We start from the raw sequence: 26,308 nt of genomic DNA on the forward strand, positions 1-26,308 counted from the left end.
TGGCAGAGATGATGTGCTCTTGGCTATATGAACAGTGATGTGCCCAACACTGAAAGATTCTGTGAACTATATTTCCTCCTCTTCAGTAAAAATCCACCCTGTCAACTCCCACTCACAAAAACACACACAAATATGTGCACATAGCAGTAAAAAGGCTGCTGTCACTGCTGTCAAAACCTTCACACTGCTCCTGTGGCTCAGGGCCATCACCTGCACTCGACATGAACTCTGTGAATGCAGTCCGATCGAAATGAAACACACACAAAACAAGCAAAAGAGATGCTGTAAATCATTTCAGTTCTGTTCTCCACTCATCTCTACACCATGTAAATGTAATCTGTTGTGACAATAAATGCATTACCAAAAGAAAAGGAAGCAGCCTCTTGAATATATCCTTTAATTTTTCAGGTCATCGAAAGTCTTTATATAAGAGCTATTCATCATGAAGTCACATTGAAATGACATTGGTGCAGCCCTATAAATATATGCAGTCTGATTAGATTCTGATGTTGCAAGGTTATTCTTTATGGCACACAAAGACACTGTAATGACAAGTAATAATGGCTCTATTTTCATGCTCAATGTAATTTGTCAGTTCAATAACACGGTGTATATCTTGTGTCGGTGACATAAACAAATTAATGTGTCTATAGTCAATATATGTGTTAAAAGAGAGGCCGGGGTCTGACCAGAGTTTCCTTGGAGAGACTGGTACTGTAGCGGGAGAAGGGAACAGCTGGAGCCAGGGTCCTCCACCTGCTGTGGTTGGAGCTGGGGCTGAATCCTGTTTGAGGTTGCTGGGGTGGGAATAAACAAGGGAAGTGGGCACAAGGCAGAGTGAGTGCTACAGGTTTCAGCACCTCTTTAGGAGCCCTACGAGGACGAACAACTGGGACCAGTGGGGTAGACGGAGGAGGAGCAGGATGGAGAACAGTTGTGATGTTTGTAGTGGATGTGTTGTTTTCATATTTGGAGGAGGGTGAGGAGATACTGGTGCCTTCTCGTTTCGAGAAACAGAAGGAGCTGTTTACAGAGTTCTTTGAGGGTTGAAGGCGCAGTACTGCGGCTTTTTCTAAAGGGCAAAAACAGTGAGATACAAGATGAAAGAAGATCAACCACTGAGAAGGGGAGGTGAAGAATACTGTATTGGACATTACTTCTGTACAAATCAAATACTGTTAGCTACTCATTTTAGCCAAAGCCTGAGCCTGTCAGATGATCCTGTCACATAAATATTTCAGAATCAAAGAACTTGAATTGGTATGCCCACCTTGTGGTGACGGCCGTTTGATAAATTTTTGACTGCCACAAAAATCACCACTGCCCTTGTTAGTTCGGTTGATGGACTTGGAAGGGTGAGCTTCGGTTGTTTTTTTCAACCTGTTGGTTTTCCCAAGCTCTTTTTTGGGTGGCTTGTTGAATCCAATTCTGTCAAGTATCCCTTTGGCATTTGCCCTGGACAAAACGTCCTGTGGTGTCTCTTCAACCTTTGGTTCAGGCTGGCAAGAATATGAAAAAGCAAATAGAGTGACATTTAAAGAGTTTTATGTGAGAATACTTGTATAAGGAAAAGAAATCTGAGTAGAAGCAGTGGCACAGTGTGTAAGCACAAAGCCAAATCATATACAATGATCTCAATGATATACACCATAATTTTTGATATAGAAAAAAAGAGAGGAGAGCCACCATGTCCTTGCTCCTGTCTGCAGGGTCACCTGCTGTCTCAGCACCTACCCACAGCAGCCTGCTGCTCTCCTCAATGCCTGAATTATTTACAAGCACAGAGTACACTACTGGGACATGCAGTCGGTGTGGGGTTATGTTTGTATTTTGTTTTTAAGTGCTTGGCTGTACTTTAAAGTCTGTGTGTACATGTTTGTGTGAATACCCTGTAATTCTGTCAATGTATGTATGTGCATGTAAAAAGTCTTCTTTGGCAAATGTAAACACATTTGTATATGTTAAAGGCAGGTAAACATGCTTCAGAAGCACTGCTGTAATGCAATCTTTGGTGGACGCCCTTAACTCCATTGATGTTAACTCATACAGACAGGGGGCGCTGAATTATTCAAGAGACACTCTCCCTTGCCTCTCTTTCTTCCCCCTCACCCCTGTAAATCTCACTTCCTCTCCATCTCCTCTAACCAACTATGTTATACTCTCTAAATCTTCTGTTTCCTTCCACACTCTGCCAAACTTAGCTGCCACTGCATACTCTAGAGGAGAATCTAGTCTTTCCTTGTGTCCAAACTTATTATGTCCTATATATCTTGGCAACTACAACCAAATGTATTTAACTCACACTAAACAATGACACACACAAAGTCACACTGAAAAATAATGTGTTAATATAATCCCCTATTTATAGCAACCAAATTTGTCCTTCAGCATTTGAGGTCTTTTAGGAGTAAGGTCCTCTGCCGCTTTGCTCTGCTACCCCTGGAAATTAGGCCAGAAACACATCCGTTGACTGTCTTTATCGTCCCCAGCTGTTCCTGTATGGAGGGCTCATAAAACAATTTACTGGGTGCCACTGTGACAGTCAATGTAGGCCAGACAGCATTCAAACACTTATATAATTGCTATTTTTATGGCACTTTTCAGAGTGCCACAATAACTTTTGATTAGATGAGTTTATTGGAGGTGGGGAGAAAAAAACCCTGTTTGAAGCACCATTACAGCAGTTTGATTATCTTTTCATTCCTATCTGTGGAGGTATAAAATATGATGGATGGTGAGAGAGGAGCAGACGCTACAGCACGAGAGAGCTCTGTCACACCCGGTGGGGAGAAAATGGCTTAATAACCCTGCACCGGCATCATAAGCGTAAGAGCATACTTCATAATGTGAATGAGTGTGTCGTAAATGTGGCTATGCTGTGGATTATGAGGAGATGGGGAAGCCCGATCAGACAGACTTGATGAAAGTTGCTGATGCAACTTTATCAACTCTGTAGTTTGATTGCATGGGGGAGTTGGACGTTTACACTGTTTTAAGACTGTATTCTCATGTAGCAATGTTCAATGAAATTAATTAGAAGGTAGAAGAGGGCAGACAGTGAGGAGTAAATGAAGCTGTTTGTACAGAGGAAACCTGTGGCTGAAACAGGACTAGGAGAAAAAGATTATGAGTCAGTGGAACACAATCACATAATAGTCAGTGCATCCCAATTACCACTGACAATAAAACTGTTAGCTTATCAGAAACTCCCTTTAACACAGTGATGTTGCTTAATGAGTCCATAATTCCCACTATCTAACAATTTCTAATGAAATTTCTAACTAGTTCCATTGACATTAGAGGTATTCAATAGTGACAAAAATTATACCTCAATATTTTAGCTATGGTAATAATAATGATGTAGTATGAACAATTAAACAAACAAGTGAAAACAACACAAATACACTGGAATCCCTACTGCAAATATTACTGAGATCAAATAGTGAAACACTAATAGGGGAAATGATTTCATTTCTGCAAACCGTTTCCAATCTACAACCCAAAACAGAGGTTGTAGCTATAGATGCAGATTTTCTGAACAAATATATGGAAATCTAGTTCTACTATAGGTACTAGGACAGTGGTTCTCAACTGGTCTCACTTTAGGAACCACTTTTTCCATAGTTAAGTTGCGAACCCCTTTTTTTTTTAGAATTCAAACAAAGCAAATATACTTTTCCAAATTAGGTCAATGAACATATAACATATAATAACATATAATATATAATGCACCTGTGAGCTTCCAAAAACAAAAGCAGTATAAATTCATCCCTGCATTCAAAGCACATTCACAACATTTTATACAATAATGACAATGCAGCTGTTTTTGTACAAAAAGGCTACAAAACTGGCTTCTACACTTAACACGGATTTTGAGTTCTAAATGGCATTTGAGCTTTAATAATTCAGTTTCGTCCATCATATTTAACATAACTGATGTCATATTTGTGTGACATTTTGTCAACAACCTTGCTTTTCAATCAAATATTTGACAGATACCCCTTAATATTTGACATCCAAAAAAAACGCCTGACATCAAAGAGCTAAGCATTCAAATCTCTGTTTTTTTCTTTCAAATTCAAAACCCACTTTTGTGTTGCGACCCACCAGGTGAGAAAATGGGTACTAGAATACAAATAGTAATGAGCCAAGTCCCAAAATGAAACCTTTGTCTCTTCTGCTCTTTGTTTTACCTTCAGCCATGTGTTTTTAGGCTGACACACTCACTTAACTGGTGGTGCAGTAACACCTCTACTTATACACTATAGGCATACATGTGACGTATTCTATTAGGCTTGTGAGGGCGTGACTCTCAATTTACTACTCTAGCCATGGTCTAAGCCTGACTTTATCCTTTCTCTGTGTTACTTTCATCTACATATTGACTTGCCATGCATATATTACACACATATATTTCTAAAGCTTAGGTGGGCAGCATCCTCCTCAATCCTCTGATTTTTTTCCCTATTTCAGTATTCATTCCCACTTATCCCACCACCTTATCCTCCTACATCTCACTCGCTTTCCTGGTTGCTGATTAGAGTCAGACAAGATACATTCATCTGTGACCCAACATTCTCATTTCTTCTTGCAGTCTGACATCTTTTCTCATTTTTCTTCGTCTAGCACTTATCCAAGTGCTTTTCACTGGCTGCGATGCTCATCTTCACCTGATCTCATCTTCAATAACCTAAGGACTTACTTTCTTTCCCCTCTCTGACCAAACAGCTTTAGACCATTAACAAGTCATGGTTCAGAACACTTGTCACCAGGCTTAATAGGCAAATTTTTTATTCACATTTTCTGTGTTGTGTCTGCATGTCCATGTCATCAACCAATAAAAGAGGTAGTTTTCTTAGCTCTTTTCCTAGCAGACAAATCTAAGGGACCACTTTCCTATATTTAGTACATCTCTCTAGTTCCCTTTTTTGCCATCACTATAAATCAAGTGTTCAGAAACTATAACCCGCTATATAACTATAGCAAGGATTCAGGTCTTTCTTTGCCAATTACCAGGTATTAACCACTGCTTTGGTATCATGTAATTTAATTATATTTTACTGATGCTTACCTCTCTGGTGAGAACAGCCAGGAAGCAGCCATTGCTCTGATCTGTGGGCTCCAGTGTGAAGAAATTGTCCCGCTGACCCTCAACTTGGTCGGGAGAGCTAAATGGGGATGGGCTTGGTCTGAAAGAAGCACATACACACACACACACACACACACACACACACACACACACACACACACACACACACACACACACACACACACAAACAGCTCAAAATGATATTGTATGAGACTTAAAACCACAGTGCAAAGACTAAGGATTGAAAGTGACACCAGTGTGTAAGTATGTTAAAGTGTAATACCACTTATGGCCAGTAGAGGTCTGGTTCCCTTAGTGTTACGTTAAACTCCACTTTAAAAATACAAAGTTAAAATAAAGCCAATATTTTTTTCCCATTTTGGTTTCATTCATTGTATCTGAATCCTATAATAATAGGTGTACTGGTGGCCCTTCTTCTAAATTGTTCTTCCATTAATACAGGCTATTATTGATGGTGTGATTGACAGCTTGCACACTAGCTGAATCGGACTTTCTTAGAGTTCAGCATTACCTTACAAAGCTCCTCCCCCATTACTGATCTTTTGCCAAACACTGGCTCTAAAAAGCCAAGACAACAGCAGCGAAAATCTCCAACCTCCTGGCTTCAAAACGATATAGCATTTACTTCTTATATAAAATATACAAACAACAGATGATTTACTAACTCCATAACTAAATTCACAGCAGTATAGCAGTTGCCAAGGTGATGCCATTGTGGTTCATCACTTGAGTTTTATTTATGCTAGCCTGAGGCAAAGCCAGTACATCGAACCATCTTTTTGCTGAGAGGAGTTTTTTGTAGATTAAAGTCCACGGGAATTGTAAACTTTTACAAATCTGATTCTTTCAATACTCACCCACATACACTTATGCATAAAAACATCTATGGAATGTCAAACTACTTACATTTTTTTTCTGCCCTTTCCACAGCATTTATAGACATAAAATGGCACCTTTGATTATATTTTCACTGAATTTCCTTGAGTTGCAGCCTGAGGTGTGCTGAGACTTTGACATAACTTGTCTGAAGAGACAAACAGACAAACAACTCGACAGGCTGACAGACAGCAAGGCAAACAGAAAAATAACAACAGCAGCAGAAACAGATGAACAGTCAGTCAGTGCACATGATACCAAGGATAACAAGACTGACCTGAAGTTTAGGTGTTTTGATTCTCCCTCCTGCTCAGGGCAGGCTTTAGCTTGTTCCAGGGCTCTGCTCACCACCTCCTCATTTTCTTCTGGGTATGTTGAACAGGTAGCATATACCACTGACATAATCCTGGGGACTGTACACAAATAACATAGCATCTGCTCATATTTTATTCATATTCTATTTACATTTTTTGTTACATGTGTTAAAAACATTTTAACGTGCCCTTTCTATCTGACAAAATTTGCGACATTGAGACATAGCCCTGCTGTACAGTTAAAGCAGATAAGCACACACATTCAGCTGAAAAGCAATTCTTCCTCTTACTTTATAACAATTAAACTTGCTAATTCAAACTGTGCTATCTTCCTGATCATGTGGTCGCTTTGAAGAAATGGGTGCTTGAATATTAATTTCTTCCTAAGGTTCATTTATGTATACATGGCTAATTTTATTCAGCTGCTGCTGGCTTGTATATTTGTGTGGCTGTCTGTGATTTGATTTCCTTCATTTGTGCTTTGATTTCTTTCTTGCTCAGTAATTATAGCCAGACAGAAACAATTAACACTGAGCTGATAACGAATAAAACTTGCTCAGATGTACCAAATCTGTAACAAACAAACGTGAAATATAATTTTTGGAAAAATGGAAACGAGTCAAGAAGACATTAAGCGCAGAGGAGGTATGCATGTATATCTGTGAGAGTATTTGTCTGGCTGTGTGCCACGTGCACAGACAGTCAAATGAAACCATCGACTCAACCAAGCGTAGGCATTCGATAAACACCCACCAATAATTAACAGTCCCATTAGAAAGTATCTACACTGGCAGAAACACTGAGGCGGACCAATCAATGGCAGTGTGATTCGAGAAGCTGGTTTTTATTGCTCCTAAAACGAAGACTCCACTCACTTGATGAACATGACCCAGTCTAAACACACCCAGAACAGCAATGAACAATATACAGGATGGACTGAGATTAATGAGCGTAGCTCATGGACACCTACTACTACTAAATAGAGCAAAATGCAATAACATTGATTAGAGAGTAGGATGTGTGTCTAAAATACAGTAGACTGTGGAGCTGCTCAACGTATGACTTAAATATGGTCTGAGTACCATGCTCACAGTGTGAGTATGTATCCATTATAATACAAAATTAGTATTCTGTTGCCTAAACCAGCCAAGGACGGCTGCAACAGACTGGCTGACCATCACAGATTAACATTAGCATTCCTAATTAAAGGTCACACCATCTCCATGGGCTTCAGTCTAATGGGATATGAGATTAGATAATTAGGAAGTATGAGCTTCTTTGTGTCAAAGAGGTGATAGAGGTTATACACTAGAGACTAATCTCATATGGGGCTTGTGTGAGTGTGTGTGCATGTCAACGTAAGAGCAGGTGGTTCCACACTCACACATCAAGGCGTGATCAATATCCTTCCTTTGCTGCACCACCAGAGCTTCCAGTTTGCTCTGGGCTATGGAACCTTGGGACAGGTCCTGAAGCAGGTCTGTGCCTGTGAAAACAAAGAGGAGTTTCAGCCGAGCAGAATCTCAATTTCGTCGAAAGGACAGGTTCGCAAATTTTTAAGGCTGTATTAGTCCAGCAGCACCCATAAGAACACTGTTTTGGCTGAACTGCCTCTACCCTGCCAATTCAACAAAGGGCTCGATAATGCAGGACAGAGAAGAGCAATGACACATCCATTCACACACAAATACTGTACATGAAAAGCACACACCAGTTTGGTGCTAAAATGGATCAGCCAGAGCAACCCACTATTTCACTGTGATGGATTGTTTTGCCATTTTACATATCAAAAACTAACATTCAGACCTGCCAGATAAACACCATGAAGTAAAAAACTGATTTTGCTTTGAAATGTAGACGGGTGGATTTTTATTTATTTAATTTTTTTTTACATTTAACAGCAGTGGCTGATTCTTTCTAGCACTAACCATTAGCTTGGTTACCTAGGTTACCTGACAGCTAACTATAAAATTTAGATTAAAAGTATCTCTATTAACAGTACATTTGTTTAATCCACTTCCTAGTATTATGCCCTCTCCTCCAGATATACATAAAACAGATATAAAGAAAACATCAACAGTTGGACCTGAAACGACACAACTAATTACCTAACTTATACATACAGTACATCAAAAGTAGTTTGGGGATTTAGTTACTCTGTTTTCTTACATTACTTTCAACATCAAGATCTGCAATGCTTGTTGTTTGCAAAAATATATTTCAAAGTTTATCGTACAGGTCAACTCAAGTTGAAACTTCAGCCATTTGAAGTAGACAAATAAGAATAAAGAATTAGGAATCTTTATTTGTCAGCAGAGTTCACACATGTAGACATGCACATGCACCACACACAGAAATTGGCCTTCTGCATTTAACCCATTAGTAGATCATGCATGCATGCATCACGCACTGCATACTAGGAGTAGTGGGCTTGCCATGTCAGGCACCTGGGGAGCAAATAATGTACATATCCTCTTTCAAAAGGACTTCTTAGTTGCAAATTACACTCCTTTTGTTACTGTCCCTCCACTGGAGGTCAGTATGAAAGCACTGTCTGAGAAAACAAAGTGACTGAAATCAGTACAAACACTGGAGACTTGAAAGTTTTCCATTTAATCTAAAAAACTCTGACAGCTGAAACATCAAACTCAGATGAACTTTGGAAAAGCTGTGAGCTCTGGATTGTTATGACAGTTGAGTTAGAGCTTTAGGACATGTAGACAGTATATGAAGATCGATTGGGTGAGAATTCAGAGTGTTTCTCTATAATACTCTCGGGTCTTGATCTTACTATGTAAATTGCTTTGAGATGACTTTGTTGTGAACTGGCATTAGATAAATAAAACTGAGGTGAGGAGAATGGTGGGTGGGTCATCATCAATCCTTATCTTTAATGACTGATGACCCACCCACAGCATTAAACAGAGTAATGCAATAGACACTGCTATTCATAGAAGTGTTCAGGATGATGTGTGTCCCTAAGGTTTTCTGGTATTGATGTACCAAGGTGTAATATAGACAAGGTTATAACATACATTAATAATTACAGCGGCTCTCCTGCAGTGTGATGTCCACAGTTTATTGCCCATAGATCACTACTTACATCCATTCTCTTGCAGTATGAATTCGACTGGGTTGCTGATTGCAGATACAGAACATTTAGGGGTCAAGAGGACAACGCACACCTTTCGAAGCCTCTTGTCTCCATAGTCCAAGGACTGGAAGTTCTGGAGCATTAGCTTTACATCTAAACAAAATACAAAGACACTATCACAATGACTGAAACAATTGCAAGCATATTTGTTCAGCGCTCATGACTTATTCACAGTGTCCTATTTTCTGTCTTATAGAAAAATGCACTGCCTTGAGACCTCTTTGCAATTAGAAAAAACTATGCCAAATTAATTTATGTAATTGTTTCCTTGATGATTTGATGAGGTGACAACCACTGTCAGCAATAAATATTTACCAATGGCTCATTGTGTCACAAGACACTATTACAGACTTAAGAAAATGTTCTCACAACATGGTCCTTAAACCAAAATACCACATAGCTCACAAAACTCCCTGATCAGATTTTACACAACCACAATATTCTACACAATCAGTTCATTCATACATTTACTCTTTCACTTTGCGTTCATTTTTTTGCGCACTTTTGCAACCCATTTTGGTGATGGTCAGCTGTAGCTCCTCCGTCTGAGTGTCTGTGCGATCACCAACACAAACAAACACCGTGGACTGGTCACAGCAGTTGGCTTTTTGTTTCAAAGCGATTAGGGAGGCAGTGCGTGAGACAGTGAAGCCAGAGAAACATCCTGCCATAAGAACGTCTCCTTCCTCTGGTAGCAGGGAGCACACTGCCACAGGGCCAAGACTGCAAAACTTGTCCTACAGACAGATTAAATTAAATATTACTTTTGGAAAATGGCCATTTTACTTTAGCCCAAGATATTAAGAGCCAGGTTTTCACTAGTGATGTCCCGATCTGGATTTTTTTTGCTTCCAAATTTTTTTATGATTAGATTTGCTGATACCAATCTGACTTTTTACTATGAAATTTTGATTTAAATTTGGAGTCATTATTTATAGGTTATAATGTTATTATTTTACTTGAGATCACAATTGGGCTGAATGTGGAACTTGAACTAAAGCAAGTATGACACCTTTGACTCTTAATAAATTTAGTATAATTTTTGCACTTTTGAAATTCATACTGTGGGCCAAATTAGAACCTTTGGTGGGCCGGTTTTGGCCCGCAGGCTGTATGTTTGCCACCCCTGCTATAGTGCGTCTATGAACAGGTCTGTCCAGGGATTACACGGGGGGGTGCATTCCATGCTGTACGTACCTCACAATAAGTACATGCAGACCATACCACCATACAAAGTGAAAGTGAAACTTAATATGCTTTAATTCCTCTAAGTCTCCCACTGTTGTGAAGCTCATTTTCCTTTTCCCTACCTTTGGAAACTTTCATTTGAGGGGCAGGATGTTTGTTTAAGGGGGCATTGCCCCCTCTTGCCCCTCCCTAGAACTGGGCCCAGATCAGCCCGATCTTGTGACTATATCCGATCCGATCTTCTAAAAACGCCTGATCACCAGCCAATACTGATCTTTAGATCGGATCGAGACATCCCTAGTTTTCACCCAGTTAACATAAAAGAATCAAAAAGTTACAGTTTATGATAGTGACATTATAAGAGGAGTGGGATTAAATAACAAAGGAATAGGGAGTTTGGAGCTGTTGTCAGAGAGCAGGTATAGAGAGAAGGTGAAATAAGAGAGGGAGCAAAACAGAAATGCAGTGAGAATGAAAGTAAAGTTTGAAAGATTTAAGCAGAGTTGTCCTTCAGTCAGTAGGGTACCCATTTACTAATAGGGCTGAGGGTATCCCTATGGAACAGTTGGCTGGATTGAGTTTCTTTAGCTCTAGATCACATGGTTTGTCAGGAAAGACAAACCGGGAAAAGATAAAGAACAAGGGCATTTGAAAAGACAGCAAAAAAAAGTAGGGAGATGGTGTGAAGGAGCCTGATGAATGTGAGTGAATAAATGGACAGAAGGAGAGGTGATTAATTAGACAGTGGTGAATATTTGATTAAATTTGGCTGCCGTGTCTGATTTAATTGCGTTGTGGTGTTGTGTGCTGCTTTCAGTTTGTGTGGCAGCTTGACTTTAATGGAGCGGAGATTAAACTGCCTAAAAGCCTCCCAGACAGGAGAGTTCTTTATGACTGTGGCCACATGTGAGGAAGTGGTGTAAAATACTGGTACCTGGGAGAAGTAATCTTAGTTGGCATGTTGGATCTTAGTCTAATAATCAATCTGGGAAAGTCCAGTGTGAAAGTTAAATCATAAATACCAAAGAAGATTGGTAGTGCTTTAGTGATTTCCACACACATATTACTGTAAAGTTTTTAGAGAGACAGCTCCTTATGTCAGGAGGCTGCTCTCTCTCTGTGCAGCTTGTACCTGGATGATGAGTTTGCGGTTGCTAAGCAGCTTGGTAGAGTACAGAGGAGCTTTCATCTGAGCAGGGAATACAAGCATGTCCGCACAGTGGAGATCCTGGCAGAAGGTCTTCCCTTTCAGCTGACCAATCGATTTCACTTGTACAAAGCCAGCGCTGTTCAGCACACTGCAGACCTGATCAAAACTGGAGGAAACAGACAGAGAAGATGAATGAAAATGCAGGAAGAAGATGGAGAAAAGATGACGGAGCAAGAAAACAGATGAAAGGTAGGAGAAGGAGGACAACTGTCATCGATAAGTTTAAAATGGCTATGTGGCCTTTTAACAAGGTGTTCGTAGTAATGCGTGCTGTACAGGCTATTAATACGCACACACACACACACACACACACAATAGTCCCAACAGGTGACCTTTACAGTTCGAGAGCTTGCTGAGGGTTGTTGCTGATTGAATCTGTCCACAGCTGCTGGATTTACAACTAACTGAATCAGTCTGTCAGGGCACGTGCTGGAGTCCACATTAATACAAATGTAATGGCACGCAAACCCACACACACACACACACACACACACACACACACACACACGCACACACACACACACACACACACATAAAGTCTGATGGTTTAATTGAATGTCAGCTGGGCACCTGGCTCATAAAACACTGGAAAGCAGCCCAAGTTGTGGTCTGTGTGTAGATGTTCCTTAGATGTGTCTACACTTGAACACACACCATATATACTTAGAATGCATCCCTAATGTTTATGTTGTGGTGAACATGAATGGATCCCTGTTGAGTGTATATTTCATGCATGGTAGAGGATATTTAATATGCTGACCTGCCTTTCAGTGGGTTAACCCATGCATACAGTGGTAAGTTGCTTGATCTCATCTGTCTTGCCTTCACACTCTCTGGTAGAATACACTCGATGGACAGGAGATCAAATTTGATCCTGCAGCGGGCCAGAGAGGCTGCCAGCTTGGTTTTAAACCTATGACATGTGGAAAATGGAAAATATGTTTACTTTTTCTGCACTATTTTCTCCATTCATCTTCCTTCCAATTTCAAAGAAGTTTGGCTATTGTCTTATTCTTTTCTAAATGAAGGACTGTATGGCATGATTAAAACCTCAATACAGGTCATCAAACCAAGATAACACCTATCATATATAGCACAATTTCTCTAATTAGAATTAATGAATACTTAGATGCATAACCTAGTTGTAATATCACATTTTGAATGACGTATTCCACAAACAAGATCTCATTCTATTTAGAACTGAAAATCTGCATGGTACAGAAGATGAAATATTAATGCTTGAGCGTGTTTTGGGAACTGGTCTGAGTACAGTTTTGTGGTGCTTGTCAGACTTTTCAAAACTCAAAATCAAATTCAACTGACAGCAGTAGACCCTTATGAACGTATGAGCTCTGTGTTTTGTTTTAGCTGTTAGAAGTGCTTCCTCAGTTCTCGCCCCTTCAGTGTCACGTTCACTTTTGTTTGTGTTGTTTCCTGCCTGCATCTGTGCCATTTGGAGGAACACAAAGCATCATCCTAACAACAAAAAATATTCCCATAAAAAAGTGAGATTTGCATCACAACAAAATAAAATGACAGAGTATAATGTAAAACTCCCAATACAGTACATTATTGTTATTGCATCATGTAACCTTAGATATTTCATTGTCTTTCCTCACCTAAGGAGGTAGTTCTCCACATCCCTCACTTCCTTTATGAACTCTTCTTCGCCTTTGTGTTCCCGTGGGAGAAATTTCCTGTCCTGGAAGTCATAGAGCATGACAGCAACTAGGCTCATCTGATCATCTGGCTAGAACGACAGGACAAGGTACAGCTAATTGGTGACTTACAGTTTAACAAGAGCACAAAGATAAAGAGGAACCAAGACAAAGAGTGAATGCATAATAATAGTAACATTTCTCTGAATGGTTAAACTTTTCATATGCGTGCAGAGCATATTTAGTATTTGCAGTTGTACGAAACCAAGACACACAGCTTGACGTCTATTTATACAGTTCCAATGATCGTTCTATCTTTGTTGCCTAATGAGGGTACAGTGCAGTGATATAATTTATCAGTGCTGATTAAAAGGCTGAATTATTCAACCTGCAGTTGCTGGTTTGTGCACTGTAACTCTAGGGCGTCCTGCAATGACCCAACTCCTGACACTTATTTAATCATACGAGGAAGCTTTAGTTTTATGTCTTCCTCTGCTCTTTTACAGTGATTTCTGTACATTTCTCTCTCTCTCTCTCTCTTCATGTTCTTGTGTCTGTTCCTCTCCACCTTTCTCTCCCTGAGGGTGGGAGGGCACCAGCCACATGAGTAGCAGATGGTGTTCCACAGCATCAACAGCTTGCCAGTCTTACTGTTCAGCTAATGGGGCTGGAAGCTGGAATGCTACAAGGAGTTTGCTGCAGCTGAGGAATTAGAAAGCATTTATTATTCAGTCCAGAGGCTTTTAATTTGATATTTGGTTGGTTTAAGATGCAGGTTGCGGCCCACCACCTTCCTCTCTCTACTTTACCCTTTAGCAAGGTTAAACCCTTGGGTGTGGGAAAATTCCTTGTCATTAAGTTGCCTGGCAACAGTGTCCCACAGTGGGAAATTGGAGTGCAGTAAACATGCCAGCTCTGTTTAGTCAACTCAGATACAGGTCCATGAAATTTTAAATGAACCTGGATTTACATGATTTAAATTTTATTTAGTCTGAGCATAAAATAGATGAGCATGAAGTCACAATCAGTGGCTTTTGAACAACACTGAGACTAAATGGCTAATGTCAAAGTTGAGGAACTACACACTTTTGTCAGTAAATAATCTAGATTTTATTTTGCGTATTCTTATGAGCATATAACCAGATATACTCAAAGTTTACAAACTCAACACTTGGCAGAGACATTAAACAGACCAGAAACAGCTAACAAGTCTGTCTACTACTTACTTAGAAGGATGTAGTTGAGCAGAAAATCAAATCCAAAAAGGCTAAAACATTCTAAGAAAATTTTGAAAGTACATTTGTCATCTAAACTCTTATTTCACCCATTTTACATACTTTGAGCCTGTAATACTCCTGCCTCTCCTGATTCGACATTGTCACTTTGACTCTTTCCATCCTCGCAAGAATTCAGTCTTCAATTCTATTTCCATTGTGATCTAATGTGCCTCAGGTTCTTTCTGCATACAAGTCTATCTATAGCTACATTTTTATAATCTTTTTTTAATGCTACCTGCATGCACACATCTCATCCCCCCACCACCACCTTTTCCAGCCAACCCACAGCTTCTCTCAAAGTACTTTCTCCTTTCTCTATCAAGGTTGAATTTTATAGATGCCAGCAGTGTAAAAGGAGGTGAGACCGAGTTCTAAAGACTGTCTCGTTGTGTCTGGACTTTATTGTCTTACCAGAGGGATGCAGAGTAACGACCTGCCACCAATACACAGGGAGACCCATTCATTTCACCCAGGGCTATAATTCACAAGGATACAGTGCAAATATTGGTGTGTAGGATGTGCAATTGCACATTCAGGTGTATTAATGCGTCTATATGCATGTATCCTGCCAGTGAGGTAGACAATGGGCACCTATACACAGTCTGTACACTTTTTCTCTTACCTGCTTTTATATTCACAAAATCTTGTTTCATTATTGTTTCTTTCCCTCTACAAGCTCACTAGACACACAGTAGCTCTGTGCATGCTTTATTACATCGTGACATAGCTAAAGCAGCTCTAGTCTTTCCACTGTTTCTTTTACGTGGAATGTTAAAAGTAGGACAAAAGTATATGCCAATCTCCTCCAGAGGATACCTCTTCGTTTAAGTAGCAGTGTGTTCTTCACTGTCTAACAACCACAGGTTTGTGGCTGTGCTAGAATTCTTTTTTTTGCAACTACATGGCAGTTATAATAGCTTTAGCATGAGTATGAAAGGTAAGAATATTCAGCACACTGTTTCTAGGATAGATGCAGGGTAAACTCTGTGCAGCATAAACTCAGATGCCAGTTCCAAACAACTGCCTCTGGGGCAGTTACGGCATTTGATTTTATTGCTAATTAATGGGGTGTTTTGTTTGAGAAAAGCAATAAAGGAAGAGCTCAAGTCAGGCGTGTTTTGCCACATCACACCTTTTAGATGTGTTACTCCAAGGGGAGTGATTGTCATTGATTAGGAAGGGGAGGATAAAAGATACACAGTGCTTTGTGAGTTGCTAAAAAGAGTGTATCAGTGTAATACATCAATATTATAGTTACTGATTAGGTATGTCAAGAACAGAACAAAGACGTGTTTGGAGTAAGAACAGCAGGACATGAACATAGAAAAGCAATAAGTAAGGCACTGTCAAAGGTAAATAAAGCAATAAATAAAGCAAAAACTTGACTCCAAAACTAACTCTGCATCAACTCAGACTTAAAAGAACTTTCATTTTCAAAAGCCAACATAGACCAACAGATGTTCCTACCTGTCACATAATGCTCACAAGCACCCATTGATTCAACATGTTCACTAATGTCAAACACCCACTGTGGGTGCAAATATAGAAGCATATTGTTTCTATGAAACTCACTTACTATGAGATGTGTACGGTAAAAGACGCTGTCAGTCATTATGTCCTCCAGCAGCTGTTGATCTGTGCAGAAGCAGAGATTAAAAAAAAAGGTTAAGAACAGAAATGGAAAAGTAGATAATATGGATTCCAATTACTACACACATTTATGCGTAATAATGATGCATATTAGCAGCTACCGTAATTACCCCTAAAAACCATTTGTAGCATGGGACAGGCCCAAAGAAGTACTCCTATGAAGGTCAATTCCATAATCTAATAATGAGAGATTGTCTAGAAAAATTAGGGGAAAAGAGATTAAATAAAAGAGCAGATTAAATAAAAGAGCAAGAGAGGCTCCTAGAGGCACCCCAAATGATCGTATTTTAATTTGAAAAGATAATTCAATTAAATTAGAAGGGTTTAATTTACCATTATTAAATGCATATTCAGTGTTTAATTACAGTTAATTTGATTCTTTATTTCCATACTTTCTGTCATTTGTTGTGTCTGTAGTTAATGGGTGTGACTAATGACAATTAAAAACATTTGGCATAATAAACAGACCACATCTAAAGCGAAACCAAATACAGGGAGCACACATTTATTATGTACCAGACTCATTTTGGTTTCTGCAGATGATACAATCTTGTTTTTAAACTGTCATTTTTTAACAGTTACTGGATTTGCACAGATTAATTATTTAATTTATCTGCAATAAATTATTGCAAAATAATAACATCAATATTACAATTACTTGAATTTGTGATAATCATTTCTATTCACCTGCATAAAAACATCTGAATGAAGCTAACAGAAATAGAAATTTTATCACTATTTTAACATCATTTACTACCACCAAACTGCTGCCCTTTTAATGACATTACCTTATTGTAGCCATTGGTCTACTTTGACTTCCGCAAAGAACTATAGTTTTGTATATTTAGTAAAGATATATCTGCCATGTTCAATTTCTATTAACATAAGGAAATAAGAAAAACAATTCTTTTTGTATTTCATATTTGCTATGGCATAAGGCATCTGTGAGTAAACACTGTTTTATTATGGTAGAAAATTATGTTTGACATTGGTCTGAAAACTTGCATGTCCGCTTTATGGTATTTCTCTTGGTTTTATAGTACTTTGTAGAGGTGTAAATGGTTTCAAGGTCTGATTATGATTCACTTGTCAACAATTCAAATGCACAATTCTTAGTGCACTTGAATGCATTATATCCTCAATTTCCTATTCCTACTTAAGCTGTCAGACTGATTTGAACTCATTGTTATTTAGAAGTTGTGTTTTCTTTTTTCTTTGTTTTTTGTTTTTTTTTTTAAATCAGATGACAGTAGACTATAACATAAACATGTAGTAGTCTGTGAGACTCACCTCAATAAACATTACAAAATGTGGACATAAATCCTTCTGCAGTGCATCACAAATTGAGATGTAAATATTAATAGTCCTGGGAATTCATTTATGATGCCCACATCAACCCACATCTTTGACTCGAGAAATTTCCACACCTCTACTGCTTTATGGGGCTTTTTTAATCACCATTACTTGGCTGTTGTACCATTCAGCCAGCGACTACTTCACTACCCAACATGATGCTTACTCTCTGAAATATACATAAAACCACACACAGACTTATCCCTTCCATTCCCATCTGTGACCAGTGGACTCGCCTTTTTAATTTGAAAGGTAATGAAAAGATGGCACTGTCATCTCCTTTTTCTTGTTGGGATTAAAGACCAGCTGCTTCCAAAGCCATTCTGCAGGTACAGTGTTTGCTCATTATACACTGGGACAAGGAAAAGAATAATTACTCTAACATGGTGAGAAGTAAATAGAAAGCCAAAATGTGGTGTATGTGTGTCTATGGGTGCGAAACCCAATCCAGAATTAATTTGAATATGCAGTTTGTGTGGATGACATAAAGGTCATCTCTTTCTGTTCTTAACAGAAATACTTTTTAAGGTGTAAAAAGCATGTAGGCTCAGGACAGATTCCTTCTAAAATATTGTAGAAACCACTGACACTGCAGTTAGCTTAACCAATTACACTGTACAATGTAAACTGTACTATAGGCCTCAGTGAAATGGACACTGGGTAGAAAGCATACAGGGCAGAACAAACATAGTAACATCCACAGACAGGCACACAAAAAGCAATGACATTAAAATAAACGCATGTAACTGAAGTTATCTTTATTTCAGGAAACAATCAACAGCAGTGGTCTAATTTATTGAAGATATAGGTTAGTGAGGTTTACAATAGTGGTCATTACAGCAGAAGGCCTTAAAGATAAGCCCTTGAGAGATAACCATTCACTGCTCAGCACAGACCCAGAGGGGGCCACAATGGCTGGTTCTATAGAGGTCATAGTCTTTTACACGCTATAAATCACCTACACTCAGTTGGATAAACCATTCCAAATCACCTATGAATTTCTTTCAGGAGACAATAGTAGAGGAGGATGATGTTTTATTGTGCAGCTAGCTAGAATGTCAATACTCATGGTTCTACAGGATGTAAAAATAGCTTTATAAAAAGGGATTCTCATATATACAGTATTGGTTTGACATCAGTATCTGTCTTTATGAGCTTTGATAACTGATGTCAACTGGCAATGGCCAAAATTTTTCATGAAGTGTCATATTAAAGCTTGTTTTCTGAAAATGCATGACTATATTTGTTGTCATTCACAGATAGTAGGGTGAAAGCCTTGTTCCCTTGGAAAAGTAAACAAAATCACAACAAAAATAGAAAGAAGAAAATGTACATATATATATATATATATATATATATATACACACACACACACACACACACACACACACATATATATATATACACACACATATATATATATATATATATATATATATATATATATATATATATATATATATATATATATATATATATATATATATATATCTGTTCCTAGGACTGCACTCTTTAGGACAGAGATCCCTGATGTTGTTCCTGGTATCTGCTGGAACCATCCACCCAGCTTGGGGGTCACTGCCCCTAGTGACCCAGTCACTACTGGTACCACTGATTCCTTCACGTCCCACATTTTCTCCAGCTTCTCTTTCAGCCCTTGGTATTTCTCGAGCTTCTCGTGTTCTTTCTTTCTGATGTTGCTACCACTTGGGAGTGCTACATCTATCACTACCACCGTCTTCTAATGTCTATCAACCCCCACTATGTCAGGCTGATTGGCCATCACCATCTTGCCAGTCTGGATCTGGAAGTCCCACAGGATCTTAACCTGTTTGTTCTCCATCACCTTTGGGGGTGTCTCCCATCTTGACCCTGGGACCTTCAGTCCATACTCAGTACTGATGTCCTTGTACACTTTGCTGGCCTCTATTGCTCTAGTGTTCAGGGCCTGTTCTTGTGCAGCCATGAGTAATGCCTCTGTGCTGCCTTTCAGTTCAGCCTTTTCCAGCCACTGGTCTGTTTTCTCAATATCAGCCACTTCCTCAATTTCTTGGTGGTACATGCCATGCAAGGGCTTGTCCTTTTCACTGGGCTTTTGTTGCCTGAGGCATTCACTCAGCAGTTGGTCATTGGGGGCCATCTTCTTGATATATTCCTGGAGGCTTGTTGTTTCCTCCTGGACAGTAGCTCTGACACTTACTAGTCCTCGGCTCCCCTCCTTTCACTTTGTGTACAGGGTGAAACCCTCCATGCATGGTAAAGAGCTTCTTTGTCTTGATATCAGTGGCCTGGATATTATGGTGTCTGTATTATGGTATCTGGCCAGGTATCTGGCAGGGCATAGGTGTTAATGATCTGGATCTTTTTCAGGACCCACCTTACCCTCTGGTATTTGGCTGTGGCATTCCCTTTAGGTAGGTCCGCTCCTTCAGTTGGCAATGTCATCCACATAGAGGAGGTGGCTGATGGTTGTTTGACTTCGGAACCACTCTTTGTGTGCTTCTTTCATCTTTAATCTTGCCTCTCTTGTATATCCCAATTTCAATACTTGGAGATGATAATGAAACCACCCCCAAACTGTCATCCTGGCTCCCCCTTGCTGTAGCATCTTTGTACTGTGGATGAGGTACAGCACTATACCTCATCAATCTCTAACTGATAGCAACTTCTTATTGCGGATACTTGAACACTGAGCTAAGAGCTGTTTCTTTGTGAGTGAGGATGTGAGGTTTGGAAGTGACCATTTCTCCCACAATCTTACTGGGATTGCCACCGTAGTAACATTCCATCAGTACCATGGTCCCTGCCCTGCTTCATGTAGCCAGTAGCCACAGACCTGGTTCCCCAATGCCCGACACGGACCTTGTCCTTTGTTGTCCCTTGTTGTCATTTATTGTAATGCTCATTCCAAAGTTTAGGAGTATAGCATAAAGGGCCTTGCCCAAGGGCCCACCTGAATCCTCGTTTTGTTCCTGCCAGAATTCAAACCCTCACCTTCCACCAAAGTCAGTGGAGTAGACCACTGAGCTATCTGAGCTGTGTTGACATTGGCCAAGTTATTATCTTAAATAATCCAGTTGGTCCAGAATTTAAGAAGGCACTGGATTTGCACCAGCAGGGGGGACAGCAGGCATGGCATGACTAGTGTTTAGATTGTGTGCATTGTGTTGTCCATTCAGGTATTGTACAATAAGCAATGAGTGATGATGACTGTGGTCAAACAAATCCTTTGTGAGAGAGCCAAACCTGGACCCAGGCCTTTTTTTCTCTTCAATCAAGTCTTTGTCTACAAATGTTCCACATCAGTACACCAGGTTGCACATTAATCTATCATAGGACCAGCCAAAAAGAGAGTTACATAATCGCTTTTGCACTAAATGGCAAATCTATCTCACATCTTCACAATTAAATATTTGTTGTTGCTTTGATGCCTGATCTGTGTTCTCACCCTCGTATTTCTAAACACAGCCTTGCCTTGAAAATGGTCCAAACAACCTTTCTAGTTGCACATACAGAATACAGCCTCCACAGTGAAAGTCATTCCTGCAGCCCCGCTGGACAGTGTGGACAATGAGGCAGAAATGCTCAGAGGAGTAGCAAGTGGAAAAAAACAGAGGCAGAAAAGAAGGTGATGAAGGGAACAGAACTCTACTGGTCCACAAGGTCAACTTACACCAGTAAAACCAATAAAAATAAAATTATCAAAAATGGAGTATGTGTAGTTTCACATTATTATATAATGTACTTAAGCATTCAGAACATAATACAAATAAACAAGCGATGAAACCTTTGCTTAGCTACATAAATTCTCTCTAAGCCACTGATCAAGCAGATGGTCACTCAGTCATGAAAAAGGCTTTTAGAGAGGTCAAAGAAAAAGAACAACCCTGACCATATAAGAGCAAGGAAAGAGACAGAGTCAAGTAGAGGAAGGAAAAAGAAGATTTAACTGCTAATATTTGTTACTTCAGCAACTCCAGATTCTTTTTTATTTAAAAAATGTCAGATCTCCACCAGAGTAAAAATCCTCACCAACTCTCACTCTATATTTCAGTAATGTTTGACAGTCACAGCAACAGACACGTCTGTGTCCTCCAATGTAGAGCTTACTGAGCGACTTTTTTGTTTGGAGCAGATAAGAGTTATAATCACGAGATCAATACTAGAGCTCATTGGCATTTTGCTCTGTGCGTTTTTCGCTGCTGAAGCATTTCTTCTTTAGGTTAACAACTGACCTCAGCTCAATTTTGGATCAGTTATTCCGAGGCAGTGCACAAATGAGATGTGTGCGTGGGTGGGTGGATGTGTGTGACTGCCAGCAAATGCATATGTTTGTGTGTCACTAGCAAATCAATTTATGTACCAAAAGTCAGCCTGCTCTTACAAGGAAGAGGATAGATTAACATTGGCTTCCAGGCTGTGTCATTTCATCTGCACCCAATTTCGCTACATAACCAGTGCAAGAGAGTCTGATATGTGACCAAAATACATAAAACAACTTTCCAATCATTGCTAAAATGGAAAATTATTTAGTGTAAGATAAACAGGAGAACTCTAGTTTCCTCTCTTCATTTCATTTTCTGTGCAGACTTAGGCCCATAACAAAAGCAGTAAAATTAAAGAAACTACTGAATTAATCTGCTCATTATCCCGTAAAACAGCAAATGGTAGCCTTTCAGCTCCTCTTCGTTTTAATTTATCTATGTTGTAGTATTCCAGTAACTGAAATATGCAGAACTTAGCCCTGATACCACAGAAGAATAACTGTTATCTAAACATGCCAAAAGGAGACGGGATTTAAGAGCAAATATAATGACTGTAACAAGTTCAAAAGGATCATGCTATTGTCTAAATTATAATGTACTTAATTTCACACCTAATCCCTCATTCTATATTTATATGTTTAAAGAAAAGAAATATGGGCAAAAATAACACTGTGGTGATAACAGCAACTTTCCTAATTATCTTAAATATTATTCTTAGCAATCGAGTCAGTTTCACTTGGAAATGCAGGCACTGTGACCTGCAGCAGGAAATCTCATTGCAGTGAGGTACAGGAACTTGTGATGATAGATATTTTGAGGTGGCCTGCATTAATTGGGGACATGTAGGCCTAGGGCTTATCCAGGCTCAGTAGATTGATAGCGAAGAACAAAATCATTCATGGCTATGAGGGTGTACCTACTACCTGACCTCTCCATCCAAAGAACACATTAAATCGATTCTGTCCAGCTTCCTGCACTGACAGTCGTGTAACCTCCCCTCCCTTATCACCATGGCGATTACACACCTCTGTGACTTCGGCCACCCAGGCTGTACCTTCCTTCCGGATAGAAGATTATGGGCCAGATTGATTTGTAGCATCACACAGAAATCCCCCTGGTCGTTCAAGCATTTTCTTCTCTTCTACTCACCCTTCATCAATCTATCTATATTCAATTCTACCTGTCAATTAGCTTCCCCAGGGCTATTCATTCTCATCTCAAAGTGCTGTTTGTTTGCCTAGAATCAAATGAGTTTTACTTGCATTTTAATGTGCCTGAAATGAATCAAAATAGAGGCTGCAGAAGACCCTACGCTATGGTGTCCTTGCTCTCCTAGAATACACATTGAAAGAATATGGTGTAAGTGCATTTACAATACAAAGTCTGCAGCAATAGGAAGAAAGTGAAGAGATAAAACATTATTGGCACAACAGTCAATAAGTTAAGCCTACTATAAATTTACTTACATTTAAGTGCATTGAAGGCCAGCTCATAAGCTGTACGATGCATGTCTTCATCTTTCACTTCAGGAAAAGGAACTCCTCTCTCTTTGCCATAACTCACCACCTGCTGGGCAGCAGGTTTCTCCAGGTAATTGTTCTGGAAGAGGATTGATGCCAGCAGGTAGACTCTGTCTGAAAAGCCGAGTTGACCTTGGCCGGTAGACATGAGCTTCAGAAGCAGGGTTGGGTCCTCACTTTCAGATGGGTCGTCCAGTGGTGTCAAGTCTGTGATGCTTGGAATGTCAGGGCCAGATTTTTTTTTCTTTTTCCCATTGTTTTTTGTCCTTCTTCTACTCTTGTTATTTTTAACCATTTTCTCACAGTTGGGTTTATTCTCCTACAATATAAAACAGCATAAATTCTACACCAAGGACAAACATATAATTTAATTCATGGTTATCAAACACAAAACAAGATTAGGCCTGATGTAATGGTTATAACCATGTTTTAGATGTTTTAAGTGCCTTATTTTAAAGTTAAATTACTTATATTTTTAACCTTGAGCTGCATGGAACAAACTGTAGCTACTCGAAATATTGTACAAAAATCCAATATGAATTAGGTTATGGTGATATTTTATACTATGCTAATTTTATTTAATATAGTTACTTGATGTATCGTTCCTTAGTTCCTACTGCATCGTTACTTCGGAGGAACTGTAAACTGAATTTAGTTACATCCGCCTACGTTAACAATTCACTTGTGAGTCTGTTATGATTACTTTACATATAAGTTATAACGTTAGTTTATCTAAGCAAGTATTATTTTTTGTCCTTCTTCCACTGTTGTTTTTTTTATTTTTTAAATCATTTTCTTACAGTTGGGTTTATTCTCTTACAATATAAAACATAATTTCTACACCAAAGACAAACATATAATTTAATTCATAGTTATCAAACACAAAACAAGATTAGGCCTGATGTAATGGTTATAACCATGTTTTAGATGTTTTAAGTGCCTTATTTTAAAGTTAAATTACTTATATTTTTAACCTTGAGCTGCATGGAACAAACTGTAGCCACAAGAAATATTGTACAAAAATCCAATATGAATTAGGTTATGGTGATATTTTATACTATACTAATTTTATTTAATATAGTTACTTGATGTATCGTCCCTTAGTTCCTACTGCATCGTTACTTCTGAGGAACCGTAAACTGAATTTAGTTACATCCGCCTACGTTAACAATTCACTTGTGAGTCTGTTATGATAACTTTAAATATAAGTGATAATGTTAGTTTATCTAAGCAAGTATTAGTTACAAACGTTATTTAACAATGGTAACGGTAACGTACATATGGCTGTTTAGCTGTAATGTGACTGAGTTTAGCTAGCTAATGTTGTTTACCTTATGAGCTGCATCCGTTTTTCTCCCAAAAGTATTCGTGTCCTGGACTGTTCATGTTTTCCAGTCCAAATATGTAATTTAATAACACATTTGGAATTCACTAAATAACTAGACAGTCCTGTTTCTTACCCAAATCTCGACTCGTACAAAGTTTCAACCACCAGTTTAAATCTCGGTCCGTTATAAACCGATGGGCGTTTCCACAGACAGACAATCCTCCTGTAGCATTAAATTGTTTTAATCTAATTTATCCCCGCAAATTAAAAAATCCTACAAATGTCAACGTTTGTGGCGGATTATTCTCCTCACTTAACTGACAACAAAACTTTGCAAAGTCTGCCATCACTGTACAACATTTTGGATTGGCGTGCCCACATCACCATGGTAACGTATGCTAATTTCAAGGTCCTATTCTTCACGGATCAAGAATTAATCTTCTTAAGAAGGAATGTCCTCTGCCTATCTGCAGCATTGCGGACTTGTTAAAGTTTTACGGAACTTTATGTCAAACGAAAGTTTATGACAACATTGGTAGACAGTAAAATATCAGCATATAAACTTAGATCAATCATTTGCTGAGGTCGTGCAGAACTTATTTGAAAATTACCAGGAGTCCATGAAGGAGCCACAGAGATCTGTCCGTCAAGGACTCCAGACCAGAACTTATGGACCCATAAACAGTTGGCTCTCAACCAGGACTCTGTCCTAGACCTAGAATTACTTTAGTGGCGACTTCCCAAAAAATGTAACCTTTTCCTAAGTGATTTATCACCATTTATTATAATTCTATTCTCTACAGTTTACATTTTCAGTCAAAATCAATCAGGCATTTAATTTACTGATGTGCATGAATGCTCAAAATAAACTCAAAGGTTATTATTTCAAACCAGATAATATTAAAAGTGATTTTTTTAAACAAAACATATCATTAACTGAATGTAAAACAAGCTACAGCCACTGTCATTTGAAAGACTACATGTTTTTTAGTGATGAATCAGTGTTTCAGATCATGATGGTGTTTCCACATTCAGTAATTCTTAACATCCAAATGGGTCATATATGATGACTCTGAAAATTTGAGAAAATGCATTTTACCTGAATTATTTCAATGGATTGATAAGGATTGTGGTTCAAAAGTTATTAAACATTTTAGAACAGTCGATGCTTTTGATTGTTGGCAATATTGTCTTTAAAATATTAACTTAATTCCTGTGGTGAAAGTCCAGATATTCAACTGTCATAAATACATCTACTCTGTACATTTCCACATCAGGTTTGTTATTAGTGTATATGTCTATTTTACTGTGATTTCCCCTTGTGTCTACATCTAAATAGCAATGTAATACTGGTCTAAGTGGTAATTTTCCCAGCAGTCTTTCCCTCAGTGTCTGAGCTGCAATGC

At 38.8% G+C, this 26,308-nt stretch overlaps 1 protein-coding gene across 1 annotated transcript; it reads right to left on the minus strand.

The window, feature by feature from the left end:
• Positions 1-379: 379 nt before the first annotated feature.
• On the minus strand, positions 380-25,241 carry LOC115426972 (putative methyltransferase NSUN7). The gene is made up of 13 exons (XM_030145278.1): positions 24,907-25,241; positions 23,522-23,918; positions 16,364-16,422; positions 13,472-13,602; positions 12,613-12,765; positions 11,775-11,958; positions 9,957-10,191; positions 9,404-9,547; positions 7,685-7,786; positions 6,264-6,399; positions 5,072-5,189; positions 1,271-1,499; positions 380-1,072 (listed from the first exon to the last, which is right to left on the minus strand). Exons 2-13 carry the CDS (start codon positions 23,868-23,870, stop codon positions 666-668), a joined length of 2,247 nt encoding a protein of 748 aa, XP_030001138.1. The 5' UTR covers positions 23,871-23,918; positions 24,907-25,241; the 3' UTR covers positions 380-665.
• Between the last annotated feature and the right edge of the window lie 1,067 nt (positions 25,242-26,308).

This window comes from Sphaeramia orbicularis, chromosome 10, assembly GCF_902148855.1.
Source record: "Sphaeramia orbicularis chromosome 10, fSphaOr1.1, whole genome shotgun sequence".
NCBI classification, from domain to species: domain Eukaryota; kingdom Metazoa; phylum Chordata; class Actinopteri; order Kurtiformes; family Apogonidae; genus Sphaeramia; species Sphaeramia orbicularis.

What these genes read in the sequence shown, in the direction of transcription:
- LOC115426972 (XM_030145278.1), bottom strand. Translation starts at nt 23,870, where the DNA reads ATGGTTAAAAATAACAAGAGTAGAAGAAGGACAAAAAACAATGGGAAA. An exon ending in GGCCTTCAATGCACTTAAAT is followed by an intron (nt 16,423 to 23,521) that starts GTAAGTAAATTT and finishes GCTTCTGCACAG; the next exon opens with ATCAACAGCTGCTGGAGGAC. An exon ending in CACCAAAATGGGTTGCAAAA is followed by an intron (nt 9,548 to 9,956) that starts GTGCGCAAAAAA and finishes TATTTTGTTTAG; the next exon opens with ATGTAAAGCTAATGCTCCAG.